General features: G+C 49.7%; 1 protein-coding gene across 2 annotated transcripts in view; it reads right to left on the reverse strand.

The window, feature by feature from the left end:
- The window catches only part of Rftn1 (raftlin, lipid raft linker 1), a 199,942-nt gene that overhangs the window by 54,972 nt on the left and 121,584 nt on the right, over positions 1-23,386 (reverse strand). For both annotated transcript variants that reach the window (XM_052745605.1, XM_052745607.1), the window contains exons 5-6: positions 10,514-10,904; positions 1,824-2,027 (exon numbers count right to left, since the gene is read on the reverse strand). In XM_052745605.1, coding sequence (XP_052601565.1) covers positions 1,824-2,027; positions 10,514-10,904 — 595 coding nt within the window. The remainder of the gene's footprint in view (positions 1-1,823; positions 2,028-10,513; positions 10,905-23,386) is intronic.

Consider the following 23,386-nt stretch of genomic DNA (forward strand, 5'->3'; position numbering starts at 1 on the left):
AAAATAGATGCTGGAGTCACCGGGTGTCTCAGACTGAGGCCTTACCTTATTTGCAGGACAAAGTTTTTACTAATTTTATAGCTCTGTGGAAAATATTTTTGAACAGCAATGTAAATACCCATTTAGAAGTCATGACAGATAGACGGGTTCTCCCCGCCAGGCTATTGGCAAGGATCTCAGCACGGCTTTCCTTTTGAATTCTGGGAAAGGTCAGGTGCCGATTTCTTCCCTGGCCAGTGGGGACCCTCGGCCCCCTTAGAGCAGAGCCACCCTCACCACTGAGCTCCCAAGGCTCTGCTGTCTCCGCGGAAAGACACAGGTGAAGCACAGGTTTCATGCCTGGCTTCCGCTCCAGAGAGTCCTGCTCCCAGGTTTTCACGGCACTGCCTGGCAGTCCCCACTGCAGTGGTGTGGGCCACAGGGACTGTGGTCACAGTGGATTCTTCACAATGGGTCCTCAAAGATGAAAGGCTGGTTTGATGCCGCTAAGGCCAGAGGAGGCTGTGACAGCATTTGACATGGCTGAAGCCGATCTAAAGCCCCGGCAAATCCGTGCACTTTGCGACGCAGGCATGGCCAGTGAAGTGAGGGAAGAGCCCAGAGGCTGGCTGGGCTTCCGTCTTTTGAGCCGTCATCATGGTACAATCGGTGGCTTTGGAGGGCTCAGATGATGGGGCTGAAGACACCCCTTTCAATACCCCGCTTTTGCTAAGATGAGAAAAACAATTACCCAGTGGCCTCCCGAGTAGCTGCTACCAGCTGTGCATCCTTCAGATGTCAGTAAATTAGCCACAGGTTTGCTAAGACACATAGCTATTCAAATTGAAATTAATGAAAGTGAAATAAACTGTAAAATTCAGTTTCTATGTCATAGGTACCCAAGATGGCGGGTGGCTACCATGTGGGATAGAACAATCCAGAACATTCTACCATCACAGAAAGTTCTACTGGACAGCATTGTTCTAATGCTTTTCTGAGTCACTCAGTCATTTAACGTCATTCACCCATTCACCATGCCTGCTGCTGCTGTAACGACCTGTTGACCACATCTCTGATAGACAAACAGAAATAAGCAAGGACCCTGCATCCAAAATTAAGACCTGTCTGTGCTTTATCATCGTTCCAGGCTTTGAATCATCCAGAGCCCACACATTCACGACAATAGGATCTCTATTCTAAGAATGCTTGCTTGGCACTGCACAGATAATACAGGATCCAAACTCCGTTCCCCACCCTCAGACCTGTCCATGCTGCCCCACACCCCAAACTGCTTCCTTGTCTTCGAAGGTGACTCAACTCACCATCATGTTAACCCCAAATCCTTTCTTGGCTCAAAACCTTTCCCCACTGTGGACAGACTTTCCTTCTGCCTCAGAAGCTGAAATCTATACTACTATTTCATGCAGCAAAGCCCCATAGACGAGCACACTTCTGGGGCAGAGTACTGGGCACTTGAGATTCAGGAGGCTTGTGTCCCAGCAACAGCTCACGGGAGCCAGGTGCTGCCATTATTTCCTACCCTAGACTGTAATAGTGTCTACAAACAATTTGCACTTCTGGAGTGGCATGATGTGAGGGGGTAATTAACAGTCCCAGGCAGTTGTATTCCCAAAGTGACAAAGATGGAAACTACCATCAGTAAGACAAAGCAACCACCTTCATCCGAGAAGACACCAGGTCGCTTCCCAGAGGGTCTAGCCTTTATGAGATCAGCTTGAGATATGTTAATTAGAAATCAAATGCTGTGTGTTTATTGGCCGTGCAGCTTTCAGGATGGAAAGAGCCAAGATCACAGAACAAGAGGGTGGTAAGGCATTCCGTACCGTTGGCCATGCCGAGGTGGAAGACGGCGTTCACCAGCACACCGCCTTTCCGGAAATGGTCACTCATGTGCTCCAGCCAGCTGGCGTCCAGACTGCTCACTGTCTGGCCATTCCTGGAGACCTGCAGGGGGATGGTGACGGGATAGTACTGCCGACCCTTTTGCTGGCTCTTCGGTCTGTTGAAAAAGGTGAAGATCTCCATTTCTGTGGGAATTTGTAAAAAGGATGGAGAGAGAAAAGGTTAGCCCACAGAACAAGTCTGCTAAACTGGGTTCAGTGGAATCTCCCTGGAGCCTGAGAAATGGTATCAGCTGTGAATCCCTGAGGCCACATTCTTGCCAGATAACAAAACTCCATTTCCAGCAGCAACTGAAGTTGCTTCCAGAGAAGAAGACCTCAAAAGTTGCACTTTGGATGGGGGCTGCAGTGTGTTTTGTTTTGAGATGGGGTTGCATGCACCCCAGGCTGGACTCAAACTGATTTTAGGATCCTCCTGCCTCTACTTACTAGGTGCATGAATTACAGGAGTATGTCACCACACTCAGTGTGGTGGTTCTGGAGACTGAGTCCACCTCATGCATCTTAGGCAAATACTCTACATCCCTAGCTGGGAGTAGGTTTTGAATCTGGAATATAATAGATGACTGTTACTTGGAATTAATTTGCATTGTTAAGCATTTGGAAGAAGTATATTTCTAGAAATGCAAACATAAGTGTTTGCAAAGTAAATGTAATAGTCTTAAAAACAAAAGCAAACAACAAAAAAAGGAGATTCATAAAAAGAAAAACACTTCTCTAATTCCAGGAATCTTTTTACATCCCTGGACTTGCTATTTATAAACTGCGGGAGAGTTTCCTGGGGCCAAACCCATAATACTCAATCAAGTGCATCAAGTACATTGATATGTAAAAATAAATATGTTCCTGTAAATGGGGGTTCCTGCCTGGAGTAGCAGGTCAGCTCAATCAGCTAGGCAGACCCTGGGTGTGAAGCCAGAAGCTCTCTGTTCTTTCATTTATAGCCCAGAAATCAATAATCACTCCCCTACTCTCCCCCACCCCCCATCCTGCTACTGATTTGCACCCGCTGTTCCTGCTGCCAGCCACGGTTAGCGGGAACCACTGCCAGGAGCAGATACCTGGGATTTCAATCTACACTGGAGAGCCTGTTTTTGTACCATTCATTTACTCAGGCCATCAGAGCTGGCCCAGCTTAGAAAGCTTTGCTTCCACAGGCTGGCTGGGAATATGCACTGGCTGCTAAAGACATCGTTTGAGGTGATATGGAAATCCCGCCACCTCTCACACAGAAAACACAAAGGTCATAAAGAACAGTAGGCATTAGGGAGAAGGACAAATCATACATGTGCTCTGACATGGGACACCTGCACGACTCTGGGATGTAGGCTCTCAAATTTCGGGATTGTGACATTTGGGTGGTATCTAAGTACTAGCTGGTGTGTGTGTGTGTGTGTGTGTGTGTGTGTGTACACTCACATGCACGTTGCACGTGTGCATGCATAACGTCAGGTGTCGCCTTTGTTGCTTCTGCCGATTGCCTGGAGATGCTGTCTCTCGCTAAGCCTGCCACTCAGGCTAGACTGCATGAGCAGTGCACTCCAGGCTCTGCCTCCTCCACCCTGGGTGGTGGCTTTACAGGCATGCGCAGCCACCCCGGCTTTTTACTTGGGTTCTGAGGATCCAAACTCAAGCTGTCACGCTTGCACAGCAAGCACTCTTACCCAGGGATCCAACCCCACATTCGTTTTCTTTAAACTGGCTCGCTTTCCTTTACTTAAATAAAAGGATTTAAAAAGAGAGATTGATTCTTGACCACAGAGACAAAGCACTCCTGCCTGCTATACTGCCATGCCGGGCCAGGAGGTAATACCCCAAAAGTTTCTCATGTCGGAGATGCATTCTAGAACAAAGGGAATCCCCCAGCCCCATCTGGTCAAGCACTGGTAAGGTTCCTGAGTCATGAGACCTGTTGTCATCAACAGCTAAAGTGACCGAGAGTTCCATCAAGCTATTCCATCCAACAGAACCAGTGCCTATCTTTGGAAACTGCCACCTGGAGTGTATGCAAAAACTGCCAGACCAGTCACTAAACCCAACCATCTTTTCAGTCCACCTGCCTGACCCAAGGCGCTGTATCTATCCTAGAAATGATTTCAAACAGGAAACTAGGTACTGGTGCATGCAGATCCAATCACTAGACTGTTCCAGGATGACGGAAGAATGGGGTGACACAAGGCAGCTGGAGATGTGAGAAAAGAAGCTGGGGACTGAGGCTAAGGCAGGAATAAGCTGGGTGACCAGGTGTCTTCTAGTCCTTCATACCCGAAGTTCAATAAAAGCAGCAGCTGCTAAGAATAGCCTGATATGGTGGGTCAAGCTTTCCCCATAGGAGTAGTTGATACTATTGTAATATATCTCCTATGTAATATGTAACATATTGTCACGGGTTGTTTGAGCTCACAGAGAAGCCAGCTCTTGAGGTGGGTCTGCCTGCCCCTATTTCAAACCCAAGCATGCCTGTGTCCGGTGTCCTCCAAGAACACTTGTCTGGTAAGGGCTCTCCTCTCAACTGAGTGAGTGACGGGGAGGAGAGAACAGGAATACAGAGAGTGAAAACACTGTCCTTGAGAAGAGCCAGAATGCAAACTCAGCAGATGTTACTATTGTTTATCCCGTGACAGGAAAATGCCCACAGCAGGAACGAGGGCCAGTTCAGCCACGGGAGGAAGCTCAGGCAGAACTCTAGCCACCTGCCTCGACTTCCTCCACCGATTTCGGCTGGATGTTGTAAGCACCTGGCTTAATGGTGTTTTGTTGTCTGTCTGTCTGTCTGTTTACCTACCTACCCTCCATTAGCTATTTATTACTTTACTTTGGCTTGCTGCATACCTAATAATTCACTCATTCAAACCCCCGAATATGGCTATCACAGAACATTCCGCACACCCTACAGAAGTGCTGCAAGAGATAAGGACGGGGTGGGAATGAGATGAACACATGGAGGCCATATTAAAGAGCGGGCTAGCACAGGGCAGCTGGGGCCTCATCAGGGACCCAGGGCCACTGGCGGACCTCACCTCAGACACATCCACTAAGGACAAGACAACCGAGGTACCCATCTGCTTGGACTGAAAGTCACTCCTGAAACACTACTGGCCAGAACCGTACTCAGGTTTGGTCCAGAGCACAGACCCTGTAGGTAGTTACCACTAAGCACAATGCAGTATGAGCAAGAACTCAGAGCTGCTGCACTGGGAGAGGTGAGTGGGAATTTGGTTGTGGCCACACCTGGTAGTACTTGAACACAGAAGGATCGTCCCCACGTACATGTGCAATAAAAATACCACTCTCCGCAATGCATAATGAAACAGAAAGGGAGCGAAGCTGAAATGAGAAATGAGAAGGCCGGGGTGGTGGAGGAGGGGAGCACTCCAGACAAGGTGGGCATGAGAAGGCCGGGGTGGTGGAGGAGGGGAGCACTCCAGACAAGGTGGGCATGTGAAGGCCGGGGTGGTGGAGGAGGGGAGCACTCCAGACAAGGTGGGCATGTGAAGGCCGGGGTGGTGGAAGAGGGAGCACTCCAGACAAGGTGGGCATGTGAAGGCCGGGGTGGTGGAGGAGGGAGCACTCCAGACAAGGTGGGCATGTGAAGGCCGGGGTGGTAGAAGAGGGAGCACTCCAGACAAGGTGGGCATGTGAAGGCCGCGGTGGTGGAGGAGGGAGCACTCCAGACAAGGTGGGCATGTGAAGGCCGGGGTGGTGGAAGAGGGAGCACTCCAGACAAGGTGGGCATGTGAAGGCCGGGGTGGTGGAGGAGGGAGCACTCCAGACAAGGTGGGAAGGGCCTGCAGCATCTAAGCTTTCCAGGCTCCATCCTCCCTGGGAGGCAGGACTGAAGGTAGAAACAGGAATCCATTTTTCAGAAGGAGAGGGAAATGTCGTGTGAGGAGGGCCACAGAAGCGTTGCAGTGAGGAGACTGGGCGAGACCTGATCTCAGACACACAGCTCCTCCATCCCATGGAAACTGATGTGCTTGATGTTCTCCTGCCCCCCAAACTCCAGCCCACTTCTTATGTGAACAGGGACCAAGGATTCCGAAGAGGAGCCCCAAGTTGGTTTAAATTTTCTCAGCTGCTCTATAACTCTACCATGGCCCCAGCTGGAAGCTTTTTCCAGATGTGGGAGAGTCCCAAAGGAAGGCATTGTTTCTGAGAACGGCTGAAGGCCTACGCTAGCAGAGAACCCAAGAGCAGCAGACTATCTTCCCGTGCTCCTGTGCTGTGGGGCCTCATCACATTTCATTTACAATTCTTACACTCTCCACGGTCCCTGTACCATGGGAGGCGCCTCACGTTTGTGACTGACCTGAACGGGTAAGTGGAGGACATGGAGACCCGTGCTGGGACTGGCCAAGCACAGCTAGGCAGATGGTCCTTGCCATGCTGTAGGAAGCGGGCAAAGGAAAGGCACGCAGCTCCGGGTCCCACCCCTGGGCCTGAGTGCTGAACTACATAGTTCCGATGGAAGCCTGCAGCTTGCTTGTCTGCAGTTATGGAACCAGAGAGCCGGATCATGTGAAAGAGCCACAGGGGCTGGTGGGATTTCAGTTTCCAAGGAGAGCTCTAGTTTGGAGGAAATAGAATTGAGAACTGAATCTGAATTGTGGTCATCAGAAGGCAGACTTGGAGGAGTCAGCTGAACTGGGAGAACCAGGCACAGCTGGGGGGACTGCGGGCTGCTCAGGTCATGGGCAGGGGGAACTAGGGTGAAACCCTTCTACTGAGGCAGGGCTGTTGTGTGTGGTGGGAGGACCCCACCAAGGCTGCGTCACACTTCCGGGCTAGCGTGAGGCCACCCGAGATGACAGCAGAGGACAGAGACCAGTGCACACAAAGCAACAGCCAATGGTAATGAAGTCACAAGCGCTGAGGCAGATCCAGACACAGGTACCACAGCAAGGCGTGACCTCCCACCACACCCCACTCTCTCAGCTTCCACAGGAAGTTCTAGGCCTGACAGGGCCGGCTGCACCTCTCAGAATCCCAGCCAGTGAGCAGCAGAGTCCAGAGGTTTTCACGCCTCTCAAACCCTCGTCTCATGCCCAAATCTAGTAAGAGGTTAGTTTACTAGAACAAAGTAGAAGCTGGTGGCCGCAGGTGGGGACATCAGGAGGAGTGCCTAAGAGGCCACTGAACAGAGCCCTCTCAGCCAGAAAGGTGATTGGCACCTCACCCCCACTCTGGCTGACACCTCACCCCCACACTGGCTGGCACCTCACCCCACTCTGGCTGGCACCTCACCCCCACACTGGCTGGCACCTCACCCCACACTGGCTGGCACCTCACCCCCACACTGGCTGGCACCTCACCCCCACACTGGCTGGCACCTCACCCCCACACTGGCTGGCACCTCACCCCACACGGGCTGGCACCTCACCCCACACTGGCTGGCACCTCACCCCACACTGGCTGGCACCTCACCCCCACACACACACTGGCTGGCACCTCACCCCCACTCTGGCTGGCTCCTCACCCCACAATGGCTGGCACCTCACCCCACACTGGCTGGCACCTCACCCCACTCTGGCTGGCACCTCACCCCCACACTGGCTGGCACCTCACCCCCCCACACACACTGGCTGGCACCTCACCCCCACTCTGACTGGCACCTCACCCCACACTGGCTGGCACCTCACCCCACACTGGCTGGCACCTCACCCCCCCACACACACTGGCTGGCACCTCACCCCACACTGGCTGGCACCTCACCCCACTCTGGCTGGCACCTCACCCCCACACTGGCTGGCACATCCAGGCAGTTCTTGCTTCTTGAGCAAAGGTGTTGCAAGGGGTACTGGGGCTGCATTGCACAGGGATCTCATATCAACAGGAAGCTCCCAGACGAGAAATCCAAGTCAATGAGCAAGAAGGGTACAATTCCTGGACCACAACGCAGGGATGGGGTCAGCCTACCTGCTCTCCCTATAACTCCTGGACCACAACGCAGGGATGGGGTCAGCCTACCTGCTCTCCCTATAACTCCTGGACCACAACGCAGGGATGGGGTCAGCCTACCTGCTCTCCCTACAGCCCCTGAAAATCCACTGTGAACTGTCCCCAACCAGATCCACGCCTAGCTGTTTCCTACACAGGAAACAGATTAACAGAGGAGGGCTAGGAGGGAGGCAGCCTCTGGATACTTTTTCAATTGTCTTGCTGTGGTTGTCCACCTGGCAGAAACAGTTCAGCCTCCTTAGGAGGTTTGGGGGGCGGGGCTGACAGAAAGTCAAGAGGAGAGCTGAGGAGGGGTATGGACGGCAGGCTGGAGTTGGGTGTTTCCAGGGCAGGGCAGTGAGCAGATACCTCAGGGAAGGAATCAGCTAAACTCCACAGGAAAAGGCTCAGGAGACGGGCTGGAGGTCAAGTGAGGGCTGTGACCTGTGGAGAAAGAGCCCTCGGATGTCCAGCCTTCAGGAAGGCAACTTGCCTTATCTGTGGCATCTCCTGTCACAGTTGTGGTGAGGAGTAATTGAGATAACTCCTGGGGAAAACTGGACCAGTGCCCTCCACTAGTCACTCATGTTTACCAGATAATCAAATACGCCAGCGAGGGCCGAGAGGGCCTGTGAGCTGTTTGCAAGGCAGGGCCTGGGTTGTATGTGCAGAGGGAGGTAGCTGTCTACCTGAGGAAACTAAAGGACTTTGAGGCCCAAAGCCCCTGCCTCTCACCAGCAGGAAATCCCACTTCCCACTCACAGCTGGGCTCCAGGACACATTAATTAGCCCACCATTTCCCAAAGGACTTGAGTTTGCAGAAGAGGACATGGTCCTGAGGAAATGGAGCTGCAGGCCGAGGTGCTTTAGGTGTTAGGTTCCAACATTCAGCCACAGGAGATCCTGGGCCCGGAGGGAGGCAAGGAGCCACAGGGCAGAAACAGGGTATTGGGTATCTGAGAAGAGTCTTAGGAGAGGCCTCCGAGGGTCAAGGGTCAACCCCAGAAAGCAAAAAGTCCTGAGGTCTAGGAGCAAGATGGGATATCCACACTCCGGACAGACTCTCAGGATTAATGGCCTCCTTTCTCCTTAGAGTCTGATTCTGTGAGGGGTGGCACTGTGGAGCCAGGGTCCTGAAGAACAGCTCACACAGGAAGTCCTTAGCACCAAACACACATTGAGCCTTTTCACAGGAAGCTATAGTCCTTTATAGAGCAGGGTAGGGCATGTGTCTGGTCCTAGCTAGAAGGGGCACACAGACATTGGTTTCTTATCAATGGTGCTGTTTGCCTCCTGCCCCTTGCTCCCGGAAGTCACATGTTCCCCTCATGTTCCCCACGGTTCCAGACACCCTTCCTCTCTCTCAGAATTCAGCATGCACAGTCTCCAGCCCCAAGATGGAGCTTCTCAGGAGCCTCACATCAGATCTAAATCTGAGTTACCATCAGGGTGAGGGATAAGTCTACCTCAGTGGGGTGGAAAATCATAGGAACAGCTCTAAACCAAGGATCAATGTCTTGAATACATGATAGCTCCAGTACATCTCAGCACTGAGGCAGCCCCAGTCTCTTCTTTGGAGCAGCCCTGCAATTAGATCTCAGAACTGACTGTCCAGTAATTTTCTTCTCATGAAGTTCTGATGTAGCCAAAGAAACCATTTCCCTGTTTCCTACTCTCCAAGCACCCTTGGCACTTGTAAGAGGTCAATTTTAAGCACTAGTTAATACAGCAGCACGGTCACTGGGGACATGATGCAGAAAGGTCTAAACAGATGCCCTCATGAGGCTTTCTGAGTATTCTACTGTCAGGCAATTCATGGCCACCTTCCAAAGCCGAAGAGGCCCCCATTGCTAACAGAAGGACCTCACTCAATGGATGTGATTTCAAGGCAAATAGAGAAAAGGAAACTACAAAAACTACAGAAAGATTCAGGCAATCCTATTATTCTATTATCACACAGGAAAGACCAAGTAGAGCGGTATCATGGACGGATGTCACCCCACCTGTAGTCCTATGCCAGGTGGGCCAGCCGGAAGTGGTAAGAGAACTCATCTGAATCGTAAGACTGGCACAGAGCCTGGTAATCAGGAAGTACCAATAAATGCCAGCTGTTGTGGCTGTGCTGCTATGTGACGTCATCAACGCACTGGCCATCACCACTGAGAAAGAAATCCCTCACTGGTAGCCTCTGCCTGGTGGAGCATTTTCCCCATGGTGCACTCCCTGCAATCAGGGTGTTTCCATCCTCACAAGCAGAACACTGCTCTTGCACGGTATGCCCGCCACAGCTTTCTGACACCCTCGTTTTAGGCAGACACTCAGAAGTGGAATGTCCAAGCTCATTGGAGAGTGCCTCACAAACATTGCCTCTGTGAGGGGGAGAGAAGTGCCTGGCAACACAGGAGCTCGGAATGAGACTATTTCATCTGGAAGCACTTCGGGAGTCCCTGGTCCATTTCACTGGGCTCTGTCCCTCCCACAATCCACAGCCACAGCAGGTAAACAAACAGCTGTGAGGCCCAGACAGCCGCTTGATAAACTTTTGCTTGTTCGATGTACTGCCGTGTCTACATACTAATTCCGTTTCTCTTTCCTAAGAGGCCCTGGGTGGGGGGGCACTAAAAAGCGGTTAGCCTCTCTTTAAGCAGCTCAGAACTCCTAGTGCTGACACTTACTCCTTGAGTGCAGCCCTTCATGTCCATTTGAGGGGTCATCCTCTGGCCCATCCAGTGTTGGGCTCAACTCCCGCCGTGGAAGCTCGCCAGCCCCCGACTCTTCTGAGGGAGCAGGAATGCCAGGCTGCTGAGCACTAGGCACCTCCCCTGTGGAGCCCTGGCTGGGATCTGGTCTTCGGTTCTGGTCTGCAGTGGCAGCATCCGTATCTGCAGCCTCTGGGGTATCGTTTTCCAAGGATGCATGGTCCCCAAAGGTGTATTTCACATCCCTGGCATCCGCAGCACTGTTGGCAATGGGCACTGAACCGCTGCTGCCTGCCGAGTGCACAGAGGACTGGTACTGAGGGACCACACTGATGAACTTCAAGCCCCGGCTCGCAGCCTCCTGTACCTGGGAGACAAAGAAAAGGAAGGAAGTGTTGTAAATGGGGCATGGGCATGGTCAGGCACTGAGGCCTCTGTGCATTCCTAGTGTAAACATAAGGGACATCGGGCTGGAGGGGCTGGAGGGACATGTCAGGCCTGGTGGGTTTCACTGTTAGAAAAACTTAAGCATTTGGTTATTGAAGATCTCTCTCTCTCTCTCTCTCTCTCTCTCTCTCTCTCTGTGTGTGTGTGTGTGTGTGCCGTGTTACACATAGCTGTGAGTTGCCTGACACAGACAGGTGCTGGGTTCTCTGCAAGAACAGCAAGTGGTCATGCTGCTCTGCCCTCTCTTACGTTTTTAGTTTTGAGACAGGGTGTGTCACTATGTAGTCTTGGCTGGCCTTGGGCTACAGATCCCCCTGAGCCTGCTTCTCCAGTACTGGCATTACAGGAAGGAGCCACTGGCTCCCCCCCCCCCTTTATTTGGTGGAGGCATATGAACATGTGGATGCCAACACACATGTGAGCATGTGAGTCTAGAGGCCAGAGGTCAGCATCGAGCGTCCTCCTGGATTGCTTGCCACCTTTAGGTTTTGAGACAGAGTCTCTCAATGAGACTCATCTGTCTGTCCAGGCCGACAGACCAAGGAGCTGGCCACTGACTGACCAGGGATCCACAGCTCCAGAGACCCACCCCTGTCTCTCCCCAGTGCTGCAGCGGTAGAAGGACAGCGTGTGTTGCCATTTTCAGTTTTTAACCTGAGTTCTGAGAGGAGCCAAACTCAGCTCCTCATGCTTTTGTGGGGGGTACTGCACCAGCTGATCAGCTCCCCAAACCTTTCATTTTCATTTTTTAAGAGGCTGGAAAAAGGATCTGAAAGAATAAGCTCAGACAAACAGAATGTGAAAGAGGAAGTTCACGTGACGGTTTATATCTTTCTACTCCATCACCTGCCTCCCTCCCATGAGGCTGGAGTACAAACTCCCACACCGCACCGCATCCCCTCACGGCCTGGTGGCAGCACACGTCCGAAGAGCCTCCTTCTGCAGACAGTAATCTGATGGGCATCCTTCCCAGTGCTGCCCTCAGGCCTGAAGGAAGCCACGGTACCCCCAGGCCACCCCAGTTCCACAGCTAAAAGCAAGCCCGTGGCTCCCCAAGCCCTAGTGCATGCCATCTCAAGCAAGGAACCAGGAAGCTATTCTCCCTCACTCCCTGAGGCCAAAAGAGGAGCCTGAACATCTATCTACAAGGCCTCTTGTGCCACGTGACCTCTCCATGAAAACAGCCCCAAACAGTTGAATTTAGTAGTAAGAACACGGAAAGAGAAACTGAAAGTAACAGTATAAGGAAATCAAGCAAATCAGCCAGTCTGGAGATCCCCCACCCTCCAAGCTCAAGCAGAGGGACCAATGAGCAAAGAGGACTGCCTCAGAGCCACTGAAGTGTTAGTCTCTGACCGCTAAACGGATGATCTCAGAAATCCTGAGGATTCTGCAGTGATCAACTATAATCTGGAATCAGCAACAGGTACTGGCATGGAGCTCCCAGAGGAGTGACCCCCCAGCCCTCCTCAGTCCAACAATCCTGTGTTACACGGGGTCATCTTGGTTCCACACAGACAAGTCTAGAAAAATTCTAGAGCAGTTGCAGATGTACATGCCAGTTTTTTGTTTTGTTTTGAATAAAGTGTAGCCTGTGCCAGACAGAGCAGTAACGGCAGTAGGCCTACTGTGGACCTGCTGTGTGCTGGGCCCTGCACTGGCATTTACATGGCTGTTTTGGTTGTCTCCATTTTAGATGAGGACAATGAGGCTGAGGGGTAGAGTCATAAGTGTGCAGTGCAGAGTCAGAGTTCAAAGCCAGACCTGGGCCAGAGCAGACCTGAGGCCCAGTGGGCGCCTCTCAGGCTTTCAATCCGTACATGTCTGTGCTCCATGTGCTCACTTAATCAGCTTTGTTACTAGAAGCAAGAACCTGAGGGGACCAACTTCAGGAAGAAAGTCAACTTGATCCTGGCTGAGGGGCTGAGGTTCTAGTCCTTTGTGGGAGGGTAGGACAGCCCACATCCCAGTGGCTAGGGCGTGGCGGGAGGGGCGCCTGGACTCACTAGCTTTATCCTCCCTTATTCTACCCAGGCCCCAGCCTATCCCATGGTGTTACCCACACTCAGTGTTAGCTGTTCTGGAAAGATGCCCCTTTACACACACACACACACACACACACACACACACAGAGAGAGAGAGAGAGAGAGAAAGAGAGATGCATTCTATCATCAGCTCCTCAGTTCAATCAAGAACACCATCACTGCTAGGTATGTGCCTACCCACAGGCCCATGACTGGCTCAAAATCCTCTTCAAAGGCCATGAAGAAACGGGGGGGGGGACCCCAAAGTCCCTCTTCTTAATCATGAATACATGATATTCACCTAGTTTTGAAATTATTTTAAAAAGCTTCTGAAAGATAACACAGATAACCAAGTTTTAAAAGAAAAGAGTGAGGTGGTAATTGTATTAAAGGCCCTTCAGCTGAGAAAAGCCACTGCTCACAAAGCATAGCTCTGAGCTTCCCAACAAAACAGGCAAAAAGAGAAAGTCCTCCCATGGAAGTGAACGAACAGCTCCTGGGCCTACTGCTCAGCCACAGAGAAAAGGGCCTCTTCCTAACCGAAGGTTACCCTGTAGCCATGGCAACAGCTCGGCTTGAAGTCCGAGTCCGAGCAGGGGGCCCCGGACCTGTCTATAAACGGGAGAACCAGGAGTTCCTCACGGCAGACCGCATGTGTGCATGCACAGATCAGGGCATAGCACTGGTGTCCACCATGATTGCCGGGCTGTCTTCTGCTAGTCTGGGGCTTTGGCGGCCATCCAGACACTGCTGGGGTCATCGGGTAGAAAGGGAGAGGGTTCTGCACTCAGTTCCTGCTCACCCCAGACTCCTGTGCCCTGAAGTACTCTGTGCTGAACTTACCCTCTCAGCCAGTGTTATCAAAGCCAGGTCCCTAAGCACCAGAGGGAACTTGTGAGCAATGTGGATTCTCAGACCGAGTCAGCCATTTGGAGGTGAGCCCTGTAGCCCAAATCGTGGCCCAGGGCCGCCTTGTCTCTGCATGCTGTAAGGCCTTCTGCACTAGGCTTGTGGTATTCTGTACTGTTGTGTTCACAGTGAAGGAGTGACAGTCTGATGGGTAGCCATGTTTAATGTGTACCTGTAGGTATGTGAACACCTGTAATGCATGCATGTGTATGCCCTTCCTCCTGGAGTGGGCTCTCTACGATTGAGATGGTGGTGGATTACATTTCCTGTTCTAGAATTCAACAACCCATCTACTTGTTCTCTCTACTGGCCCAGATCAGCACACTGTGATCAGCATAGGGAGCCTGAGGCAGGAGGATTACAAGTTTGAGGCCAACCTGGGTTACACAGAGTTTTTAAGGCTAGCCTGGGAAACATAGTGAGATACTGTCTCCAACACACACACACACACACACACACACACACACACACACACACACACACACACACAGTGTAGAAGGAAGGAAAGGAGGGAAAAAAATCAGGACTGTAAGCATCGGGCTGTCATTATAAAACAGAATAGGACTGAGGTATGGATTGCTGCAGAACTGAAGAATGTATTCTTGAAAGTATTAAAATATGGGTTTTTTTTACAATATTATGCTTCACATAACCTACTCGAGGGCTTTGGAAGGAAAGGGTAGAATCTGGGGGCAGGGAGTACAAGATTTCTTCAAATTCATCTTTTATTTCAAACATCAGTGTGAATTTAATGTACCATTTCATGGTACTGCAAGCACGTGCCCCTTTCAAGAGCTGCTGAGGTAAAATGTGCCCTCCATCCCAAGCCTTCCAGGAATTCACCTCCTGGGACGAGGAAGCATCTCTTCATGTAACTGTCGCAGCTCAGTGTCTGTCCTACGGGCGGGTTCCTTGCGGAACAATGAGGCTGAGGAACACTGACTTTTCAAGAACTCAGCACAGGCTGCCCAGAAAGAGCAAGCCATCTTGCAGAAGACTGCATTTCTTTTTCATAAAGATCAATATTTGGGGACCAGAGAGATGGCTCAGTGGTTAAGAGCATGTGCTGCTCTTGCAGAGGACCCAGGCTCAGTTCCCAGCACACACGTCTGATAATTTACAACAGACTATAACTCCAGCTTCAGGGATCTTCTGGCCTTCACAGGCACATGCACTCATCCACACATACCCACACACATGACACATAACTAAAAATAAAATATTTTATTTAAAAAAAGATGGTATTTGTCTAGATCCTAGGAGCCCCATCTCCTGCTGTCCAGCCTCCCCTAGTGCAGACACTTTCATTTCTCTTTCTCAGAAAGTCATCTGACCAAGTCTAAGGCTAATCAGGGTCCTGTCTGTGTCTCATTCACTTGTTTATTCAATACCTTTACAGAACAAGTCTCAAATGCATACTAATGCCAGGTATGGTTGGGATTGATCTGTGTTCATCCAGGGCCACCAGCTCTCCTCGGCCTCACTCTCTTCTGGGTGACTCGAACCTGTAGTTTCAACACTGATCAGGCTAATTATTCCCACATTTGTGCCTTTAGTCCTGGCTGTCCTTTCAAGTTCTGAGCAGTACGACCGATGAGCTCAGCTGCTGGACCACCCACCCACCGTGCCTCTGAATCTGGAGACATGGGTCTCTCCTTCCTCAGTTCTTCCCTCTCCTACCTACACATACATTCACCCACATCCCTCCAGACCTGTCCCTCCCCTGCTGCATACAGCCAAGGTCATCTTACTCCAACTACAGCTGGACATCATGAGAACTTCATGCCTTGCTACAGTCTCCAAGCGCCTGAGATCAAATCAGTACAAAGTCTTAAGTAACCTGGTCACCTCAGCTGTGGAGTTTCCAGACTATCACATGCACAATCACAATCATAATGAGGCAAAACAGCAATTAACACTGTATAACTCATCTGCAAAGCGCGTCTGCATGCATTTTATTAGGCCTCCAAACAACCCCTTATAGCAGAGGAAGCCTGTCAAATTTCCCAGAGCTCAGAAGCAATGCCGTACTCATCCTGAACACCTTAAACCTGGACTGAAGGTCTTTCCCTCACACCACAGGGCCTCTGCTGAGATGCCCATGCGATGCCAGTCTAACTCCACATACACTCGCACCACACTAGGAACTTCCAGGTAGGTATGGAGAGCTAAGTACTGTCATTTGGACTGAGCCAAGACTCAATCCAACACTTCCTATCATGTTAGAACAAACTCCATGGTAATGGAGTCAGGATGTCAGAGAAAAGGTGTCTTTTGAAATTTAATTATGTAAGAGTCTCAATTGCAAAAAAAAAAACCAAAACAAACAAAAAAAACACTTTGGTTACATTGTCAAGGAATCACTTTTATTACACACACACACACACACACACACACACACACACACACACACACACGACATTCCCAAAACATCTAAGATGGACTAGTTACTTCCATTTTAGAATGGGTATCTGTATTTTAGAGTACATATACCAGCCACAGTGAAACCACTGAGAACTGGGACACGGGTCAGGTTTACTTCTTAAGTCCTAACAGCTATGGGTAATGTGGGAGAGAGAGAAAAGTCTGTTACAGATGGGAACAGACAGTTTCAAGGCTGCCATCTGAACTCAACAAGGGAGTTGCCATAGCTAATTTTGTATCACCCTATCTATACTATGGTGATCACTTGTCTGGTAAAATACTATGCTAACCTAAATATTGCTAAAAGGGTAATTTAAAGGTGTGATTGACACCTACAATCAGCTGACTTTCCATAAAGTAAGTCAGTTCTACAATGCAGTGGGCCTCAACCTATCAGCTGAAGGACTGATGGCCATGTGCCCTATCCACTGACTCCAGAACCTAGGGAGGGGCTGGGTGAGGACAGAGGGATTTGGTGCTTACTCCTGCCTGGCTAACAGATTCCCCACTATGTGTTGAGAAGGTCTCCATACAGACCAAAGAAAGTTACAGCTAGAGTTAGTGAACTTACTTTCGACAAATTATTGGAGTATCTATCTTTATGACAAGCTTGATGAATGCCTGTAAATCATCAGCTAATTAACACTGAAAATCAATACTCACTGCATAAAAAAATTTAAAAGAGCTGTTTTATCCAATATAATAGCTCCTAACCATGCATGGCTATAAAATTAATTCAAATAAAAATCTTCAATTCTCCAGTCATCCCTAGTGACTACCCTACTGGATTGTGCATATCTAGAAGATTTCTGTAATGACTAAAAGTTCCATCTGGTAGAGCTGCTATGGAGCATGATACAGCATATAAAATGGCAAATGATGGGGGCTGGAGACAAGGCTCGGTGGGTAAGGGCATGCACTGCTCTTAGAGATGACTGGAGTTTGGTTCCCAGTACCCGCACCTGAAACAACAGCTCCAGATGAGCAGTGTGCTCTTCTGGCATCGGCAGGTACCTACACTCATGTACACACCCACACAGACACATATCCATACACATAGTTTTTAAATTTAAAAGTACAGAATGATGGAAAGCATTTGAGGCCTATAATACACTCCAAATACTCCTTAGGTCAGAACTACTGTCCGCTCTAACCCTCCTCATAATTCATGGCCCCTGCTGGGGGCCTTGGCATACACCAGAAGTCTGCAAACAGAACTATGAACTATGTATGTCAGGACTGGCACAAAAACTGCTGTTCTGGGTTGCACGGTTTACATGAGTCTTTACGGTGAATATTTTATCACGTACACAAAACCCTTCCCATTTTTGTCACCTCAACTGATGTAGCTTTCTAAAAAGATAGTCTCAAAATAACATGCTCTTGTGCTCACATGTGAAGCCTGCCTGCAGGGATGTGTTAACACTTAGCTTCCAGAACAGGGTGCTTTGTAGGCAATTACTGTGTGTGCATGAGCAGTGGTGGTGGTGGTGGTGGTGGTGGTGGTGGTGGTGGTGGTGGTGGTGGTGGTGGTGGTGCTGGTGTTTTCTCCAGTGACCCAACTTTCAGGAATGAATCTTGGACAAGCAGCCTGAAGACCCAAAGCTTTGGACCCAGCTCTGCATCTTGCTACTTACTTTACTCGTCAAAGTGTCATCTATAACATGGGAATATAATACTCATTTAGCCATCATGTAATAATCTTGTAACTACCCACTATAATGGATGGGACTAGGTTCTGGGGAAACAGAAAAATGGCATTACTCTGCCATCCTGAATGCCATATCATCTGAGAGGCCCTAAAAAGCTAACTTTTTCATTTGTCTTGAACTGCCTAACTCAATTTGAGATGCCTCTCTCTAGCCCTGAGCTCTCTGGTGGGCTGCAGATGAGGGGAGGGGGAGCTTCTGATTCTCTGCTGTTAAGGGTGAGCTGGGAGAGAGCATGAGCTGTGATGTAGTATAGTTCATCAGGACAAATCTCCTTAAAACAAACGGAAGGGCTAGAGAGATTGGTTAGCAGTCAAAAGTGCTTACTCCTCTTAGAACCCAGGTTTGGTTCACATGCCCACATGGCAGCTCATAACTGTAACTGTAGTTACAGGAGATCCAAAACCATCTTCCAGCTTCCACAGGCACTAAGCAAGCAGGCAAAACATTCACAAACATACGAGTGTGTGTGTGTGTGTGTGTGTGTGTGTGTGTGTGTGTGTGTGTGTGTGTGTAAAATAAAACATCAAAAAAGAAGAGCTAGGCCCAGAGCTCCAGTTTCACACTACACAGAGAGTGGAGTGCATGTGGGGCTACAAGTCAGTATGAGTTGAGGGGCAGTGGTATTGAACTCCCAACCATCAAAGATTTTCCACCAGCTTTTGGGGAACCAAACCCAGTAGAAGATACCAGCTCCATTTCAAAAGTCTAAATGAAAAACACAAAAAGAGGTGAAGACAAAAAGGAATTCCTGTAAGGAGGACCTCATGGTTTCAGAGCTTCCACACCATGTAGCGGGGCAGGGCAAGAGCTGGACTCAGAGCTGGACCAGGCACCTCCAGCCTTGCCAGGAAATGTCCTCCACCCAACCCCACCACCCACTTCTATTTGTTGGCATCATTCTTCTTATCTATGGTGACGTTCCTTCACAGCACAAGAACATGACCATTGCCAACTTGCCACTTTTCCTGCCAATTGCTTAGACACCGGAGACAGAAACTGTAAACTTCCTGGTACCCACAAGGAAATATTCCAGGGACTGGGCCTACTTGGTACATCTACAACACAACCCTTACACCCAAGGTTCTAAGAAACATGCAAAGGCCAGATCAAGACACTTGCCACTAGACAGTGTCCTCTCGACATGGCAGAGATACCACATATAAACTCAGCAATATGGTTGCCTAATTATGACCTGCATAATACCAACACTAGTCAACATGCGATGCAAATGGGGAAATCTGACAAGCCTCCACCTCAGGATGAAGAGCTGCTGAGAGAGGAGACTCAGTCTTCTCCAGGGTGAGCGCCCTGACAGGTTATCCAGTCCCCAATGGTCAACCCTAAATGTATATGTTTGTATGAGTAACACTAAATAGGTGCATTAGGGTATGAGGGGGAGAGAGAGAGAGAGGGAGAGAGAGAGAGAGAGAGAGAGAGAGAGAGAGAGAGAGAGAGAGAGAGAGAGAGAGAGAAACAATAATAATTATAGAAGAGGTCATAAACTTGAGAGAGTAGGAGGAACATGGGAAGGAGGGTTAAGGTAGTATAAATGATATACAATATTCATGAATGAAATTATCAAAAATTAAAATTTTAAATTAAAAACAAAAGATTTCAGGGAACAACTTTGATTGGCTCAGCTTAGGTCAGGTGTCCACCTCTCAGCCAATCAGTGCTGGCCTGAGTGCAGGGTGGTTCCCAAGGAAATCACACAGCTGAATGATGTGATTTTCAAGAATTATTGTTTCAAGGCAGACAAAATAAGCTCAAATATTTTTCACGTTACATTTTTGTTCATGCCTCCTTGTACCAACAGGAGCATAAGGGACGATGATGGCGAAGGCTACAGCAGACAAGTGACACCCAGGGCTAGCAAAGCTACGTAGTTAGATTTGTATCCAGCACACTCATGTATTTTTGGTCAAAACTGTTTCTGCTCCCTTGCTCTAGGGGTTCTGTCTAGCATAGACACAGCATTTATCTGCTTCGCAGAGAATGTGTGACCCCCACCAGGTCTATGCAAGACTATCCATTGAAACACTGTCTGGAACCAAGCTCCTCCCAGTCTACTCGGCAGCCACCTCTGACTCACCCCTCAGAGCTTGCCATCTGTAGCACGAGCACACACCTGAGCACACACCTGAGCACACATGTGCTGCATATGCTCAGACCAGGATCCTGAAGCAAAGCAAAGACCCCAGCTCAACAAAACCTCCGTCCTTCAGATTAGAGCACCTAGGAAAACAGTGGGCAGGGAAAAGCCTCCTCCCACTGACAGAAGATCCCTGTCTTTGTGACATCCTGGTATATATGGGGTGGGGGAGGAGAGAGGCTGGGGCCAGAAGTCACAGTTCAGTACCTTCTCCTTAGAGCCGTGTTCATCAAGGGAAAATGTGCAAGAACTACCTGGAGGACCAGAAGGAGAGGCAGGTGTCTGCTAACCAGGAGATACAGCTCTGGACTCCGATAGGTTAAAGAGCTGCTCACCATTGCCTAAAGCAATTAATCTGCTAGGACTGAGACTGGAGAGATGACTGAGGAGTTAAAAGCACTTGTTGCTCTTGCAGAGGACCTGGGGTCAGTTCCCAGAACTCATGTGATGGTTTAGAACCATCTGTAAGTCCAGTGCCTTCTTTTGGGCACCAGACGTATGCTGCATATATACATACACACACACACACACACACACACACACACACACACACACACACACACATGTGCATGTATGTATATGTATATTAGTGTGTGTATATGTATATATACAGGCAAAACACTCTAAAAAGATTTTTAAATGATGCTAGGATGACAGGAATGTGCAAGCAAACTGTCATGGGGTTAAACACCACCAGAGGGAAGATCCAGGAAGCTGTTTTGAAAGGTACACGGATGACTGAGTTTCTCATCCCTGCCTAGCACACCGCCACGTTCCTGCTGTGACATCCTTTTCTCTTTTCCCTGGGTCCCTCCAACATTGGTCACATCCCATCCACCCAGGGCCATAAAAGGCCAAGGCCTTCCATCTACGATATGGACAGGTCTGTAGACAGGCACTGGACTTCCCCTTTCCTCAACACGTCTGCCACCCTCATAGCCAGATGACATCCAAGCCAGCCACGGTGACCTAGCCATCCCTAAGGACTTCCCTCTTCTCGGCTCCCCGCATCAGGGTGTCCTGGCCTAGGCCTTGGCCACTTGTGAACTCACCTCCCCGATGGCCACTTTCCTCTTTCCTAACTAGCTCTTCCCACCTAACGTCCAGTTAAGTTCAGGCCCTCACTAAAAGTGTCTGGTTAGAGCACAAGCACTTTCCTCACACTGTTGAGGCCCCAGGCTCCATCCTCAAAACAGGAACATAACAACGGACAGAAGAAAGGAAACCAACCAAGGCAGCAGCCGGAAGTAGGCCTTCTCCACCCCGCAATGAGTATCCCTTGAAGGCTTGACTGGGCTGGCTTTGCTTCCAAGCCTGAAACCTACCCACAGCCATCCTGTGACTTCCACATTGCCAACCCCAGGGGCCTTCTCGGGTCCTATTCTCATCCACCACCTCTCTGACATGCAACTTTCCCCGGAAGTACTCCCCAGCTCCACAGACCTCTGCTCGTTTATTCCTCTACACATCTGTTCATGGTACTCACACCAGCTACCCTGGTCTGTTGGGGTGGGGGGCAGGGGGCTTGCTATTACCTCTCCAACAGACTCTAATTCTTAACTCCACTCTGCAGACCTCATCCCTGTGACCCTCCTGAACTGGGGCTTGTCCCTCTCTCAGGCCATGTCCCAGCCTTGTTCTCTCCTAATCACCTTCATGAACCCTAGTTTTTCTGCCTTTCATAGCCTATTCCTCTTGGAGGGTGCTGAGCACTTGAAGATCCCTCCATCTTGGATGCTGTTCCCCTGTGGGGACAGCAGCTTGCTCTGCTGTGTCCTTTGCTACGTGCCAGCAACTGAACTTGCGTTGCATATGTAACACGTACTTGTACATTTGCGTGAGGAATAGAGGAGAAAGCTTTATCTCACAATTCCAGGTTACGGCCCATCAGTAAGGGGAAGTCAAGGCAGGAACTTAAGCAGCCAGTCACATCACAGACACGGTCAAGAGCAGAGAAAAATAAGGCATGCAGGCTACCTGCTAACTTGCTCTCATTGGCTTTCTCCTCAGAATATTCATGGGCCCCACCCAAGGACTGGAGCCACCCACAGTGGGCTGGGTCTTCAATTAACATTCAAGACAACCTTCTACAGACAAACTCAGGAACCAGCCTGATCTGGATAATTCCCAATGAAGGATCTCTTCCCAGGCGATTCTATGTTGTGCCTATGTTGACAATTAAAGCTAATCATCATAGGGACTGGCTGGTTAGATTTTTGTCAACTGGACACGGCTAGGGTTATCTGGGAAGAAAAAGACCTCAACTGAGAAAATAGCTTCCATCAGATGGCCTGCAAGCAAGTCTTTGGGGGACGTTTTCTTGATTAATGATTGGAGTGGGTGGTCGCACCCCTGGGCAGGGTGGTCCTGGGCTGAATGAAAAAGCAAGCTGACTGAGCCATGGAGAGTAAGCAGTGTTCCTTCATGGCCTCTGTTTCAGTTCCTGCCCTGAGAGCTTCTTCATGACGGACTGGGATTGGGACATGTAAATCAAAGAGACCCTTTCCTCCCCTACGCTGGTCTTAGTCAACATTTATCACAGTAATAGAAAGCAACCCGGAATAAGCGCAGTCATTTTGAAAATATGTTCATTTGAGATTTTGAAAACCTACATGTTATCGGTTATTCCTAGCATCTTTCTTTGTCTTTTTTATTTGTTTGTAAACAAAGTCTTTCTCTGTAGAGCAGGCTGGCCTAGAATTCACTAAGTAGTCCAGGCTAGGCTTGAACTCAAAATCCTCCTACCTCTGCTTCCCCAGTACTGGGGTTACAGGTGTGCACCACCACCCCAGGCTCTCTCTATCATCTTCATAGCAAAGGAAACTCAGACCTAGATTAATTAAGGAAGTCTCCAGGCTCAGGGTTACAGCTCAAGAAAGTGTTACTAGGAATATGAAGCACCACGTGGGTTTCTAATCATCTTTGAACAACTCAGGTCAGTCTTCCCTTAAGAAGAAGAAAGTGGCAGCATGTTAACCTGAGTACTCATCGTCAGGGTAAGCCCCAGCCTGAGACGTTTTGTAGATGAGGTAACACATTTCCTCAGATCATCCCCATCCTCGCCTCCAACAGCCATCCACCCAACCCCCATTTTATACTTTAGTAACACCAGTGACCCTGAAATGACAGGCTGGGGGGGGGGGGGGACTCTGAACATCAGGGGCTTATTAGAACTCCAGGG

Source organism: Peromyscus californicus, unplaced genomic scaffold (genome assembly GCF_007827085.1).
Source record: "Peromyscus californicus insignis strain IS unplaced genomic scaffold, ASM782708v3 Scaffold_19__1_contigs__length_69161282, whole genome shotgun sequence".
NCBI lineage: Eukaryota > Metazoa > Chordata > Mammalia > Rodentia > Cricetidae > Peromyscus > Peromyscus californicus.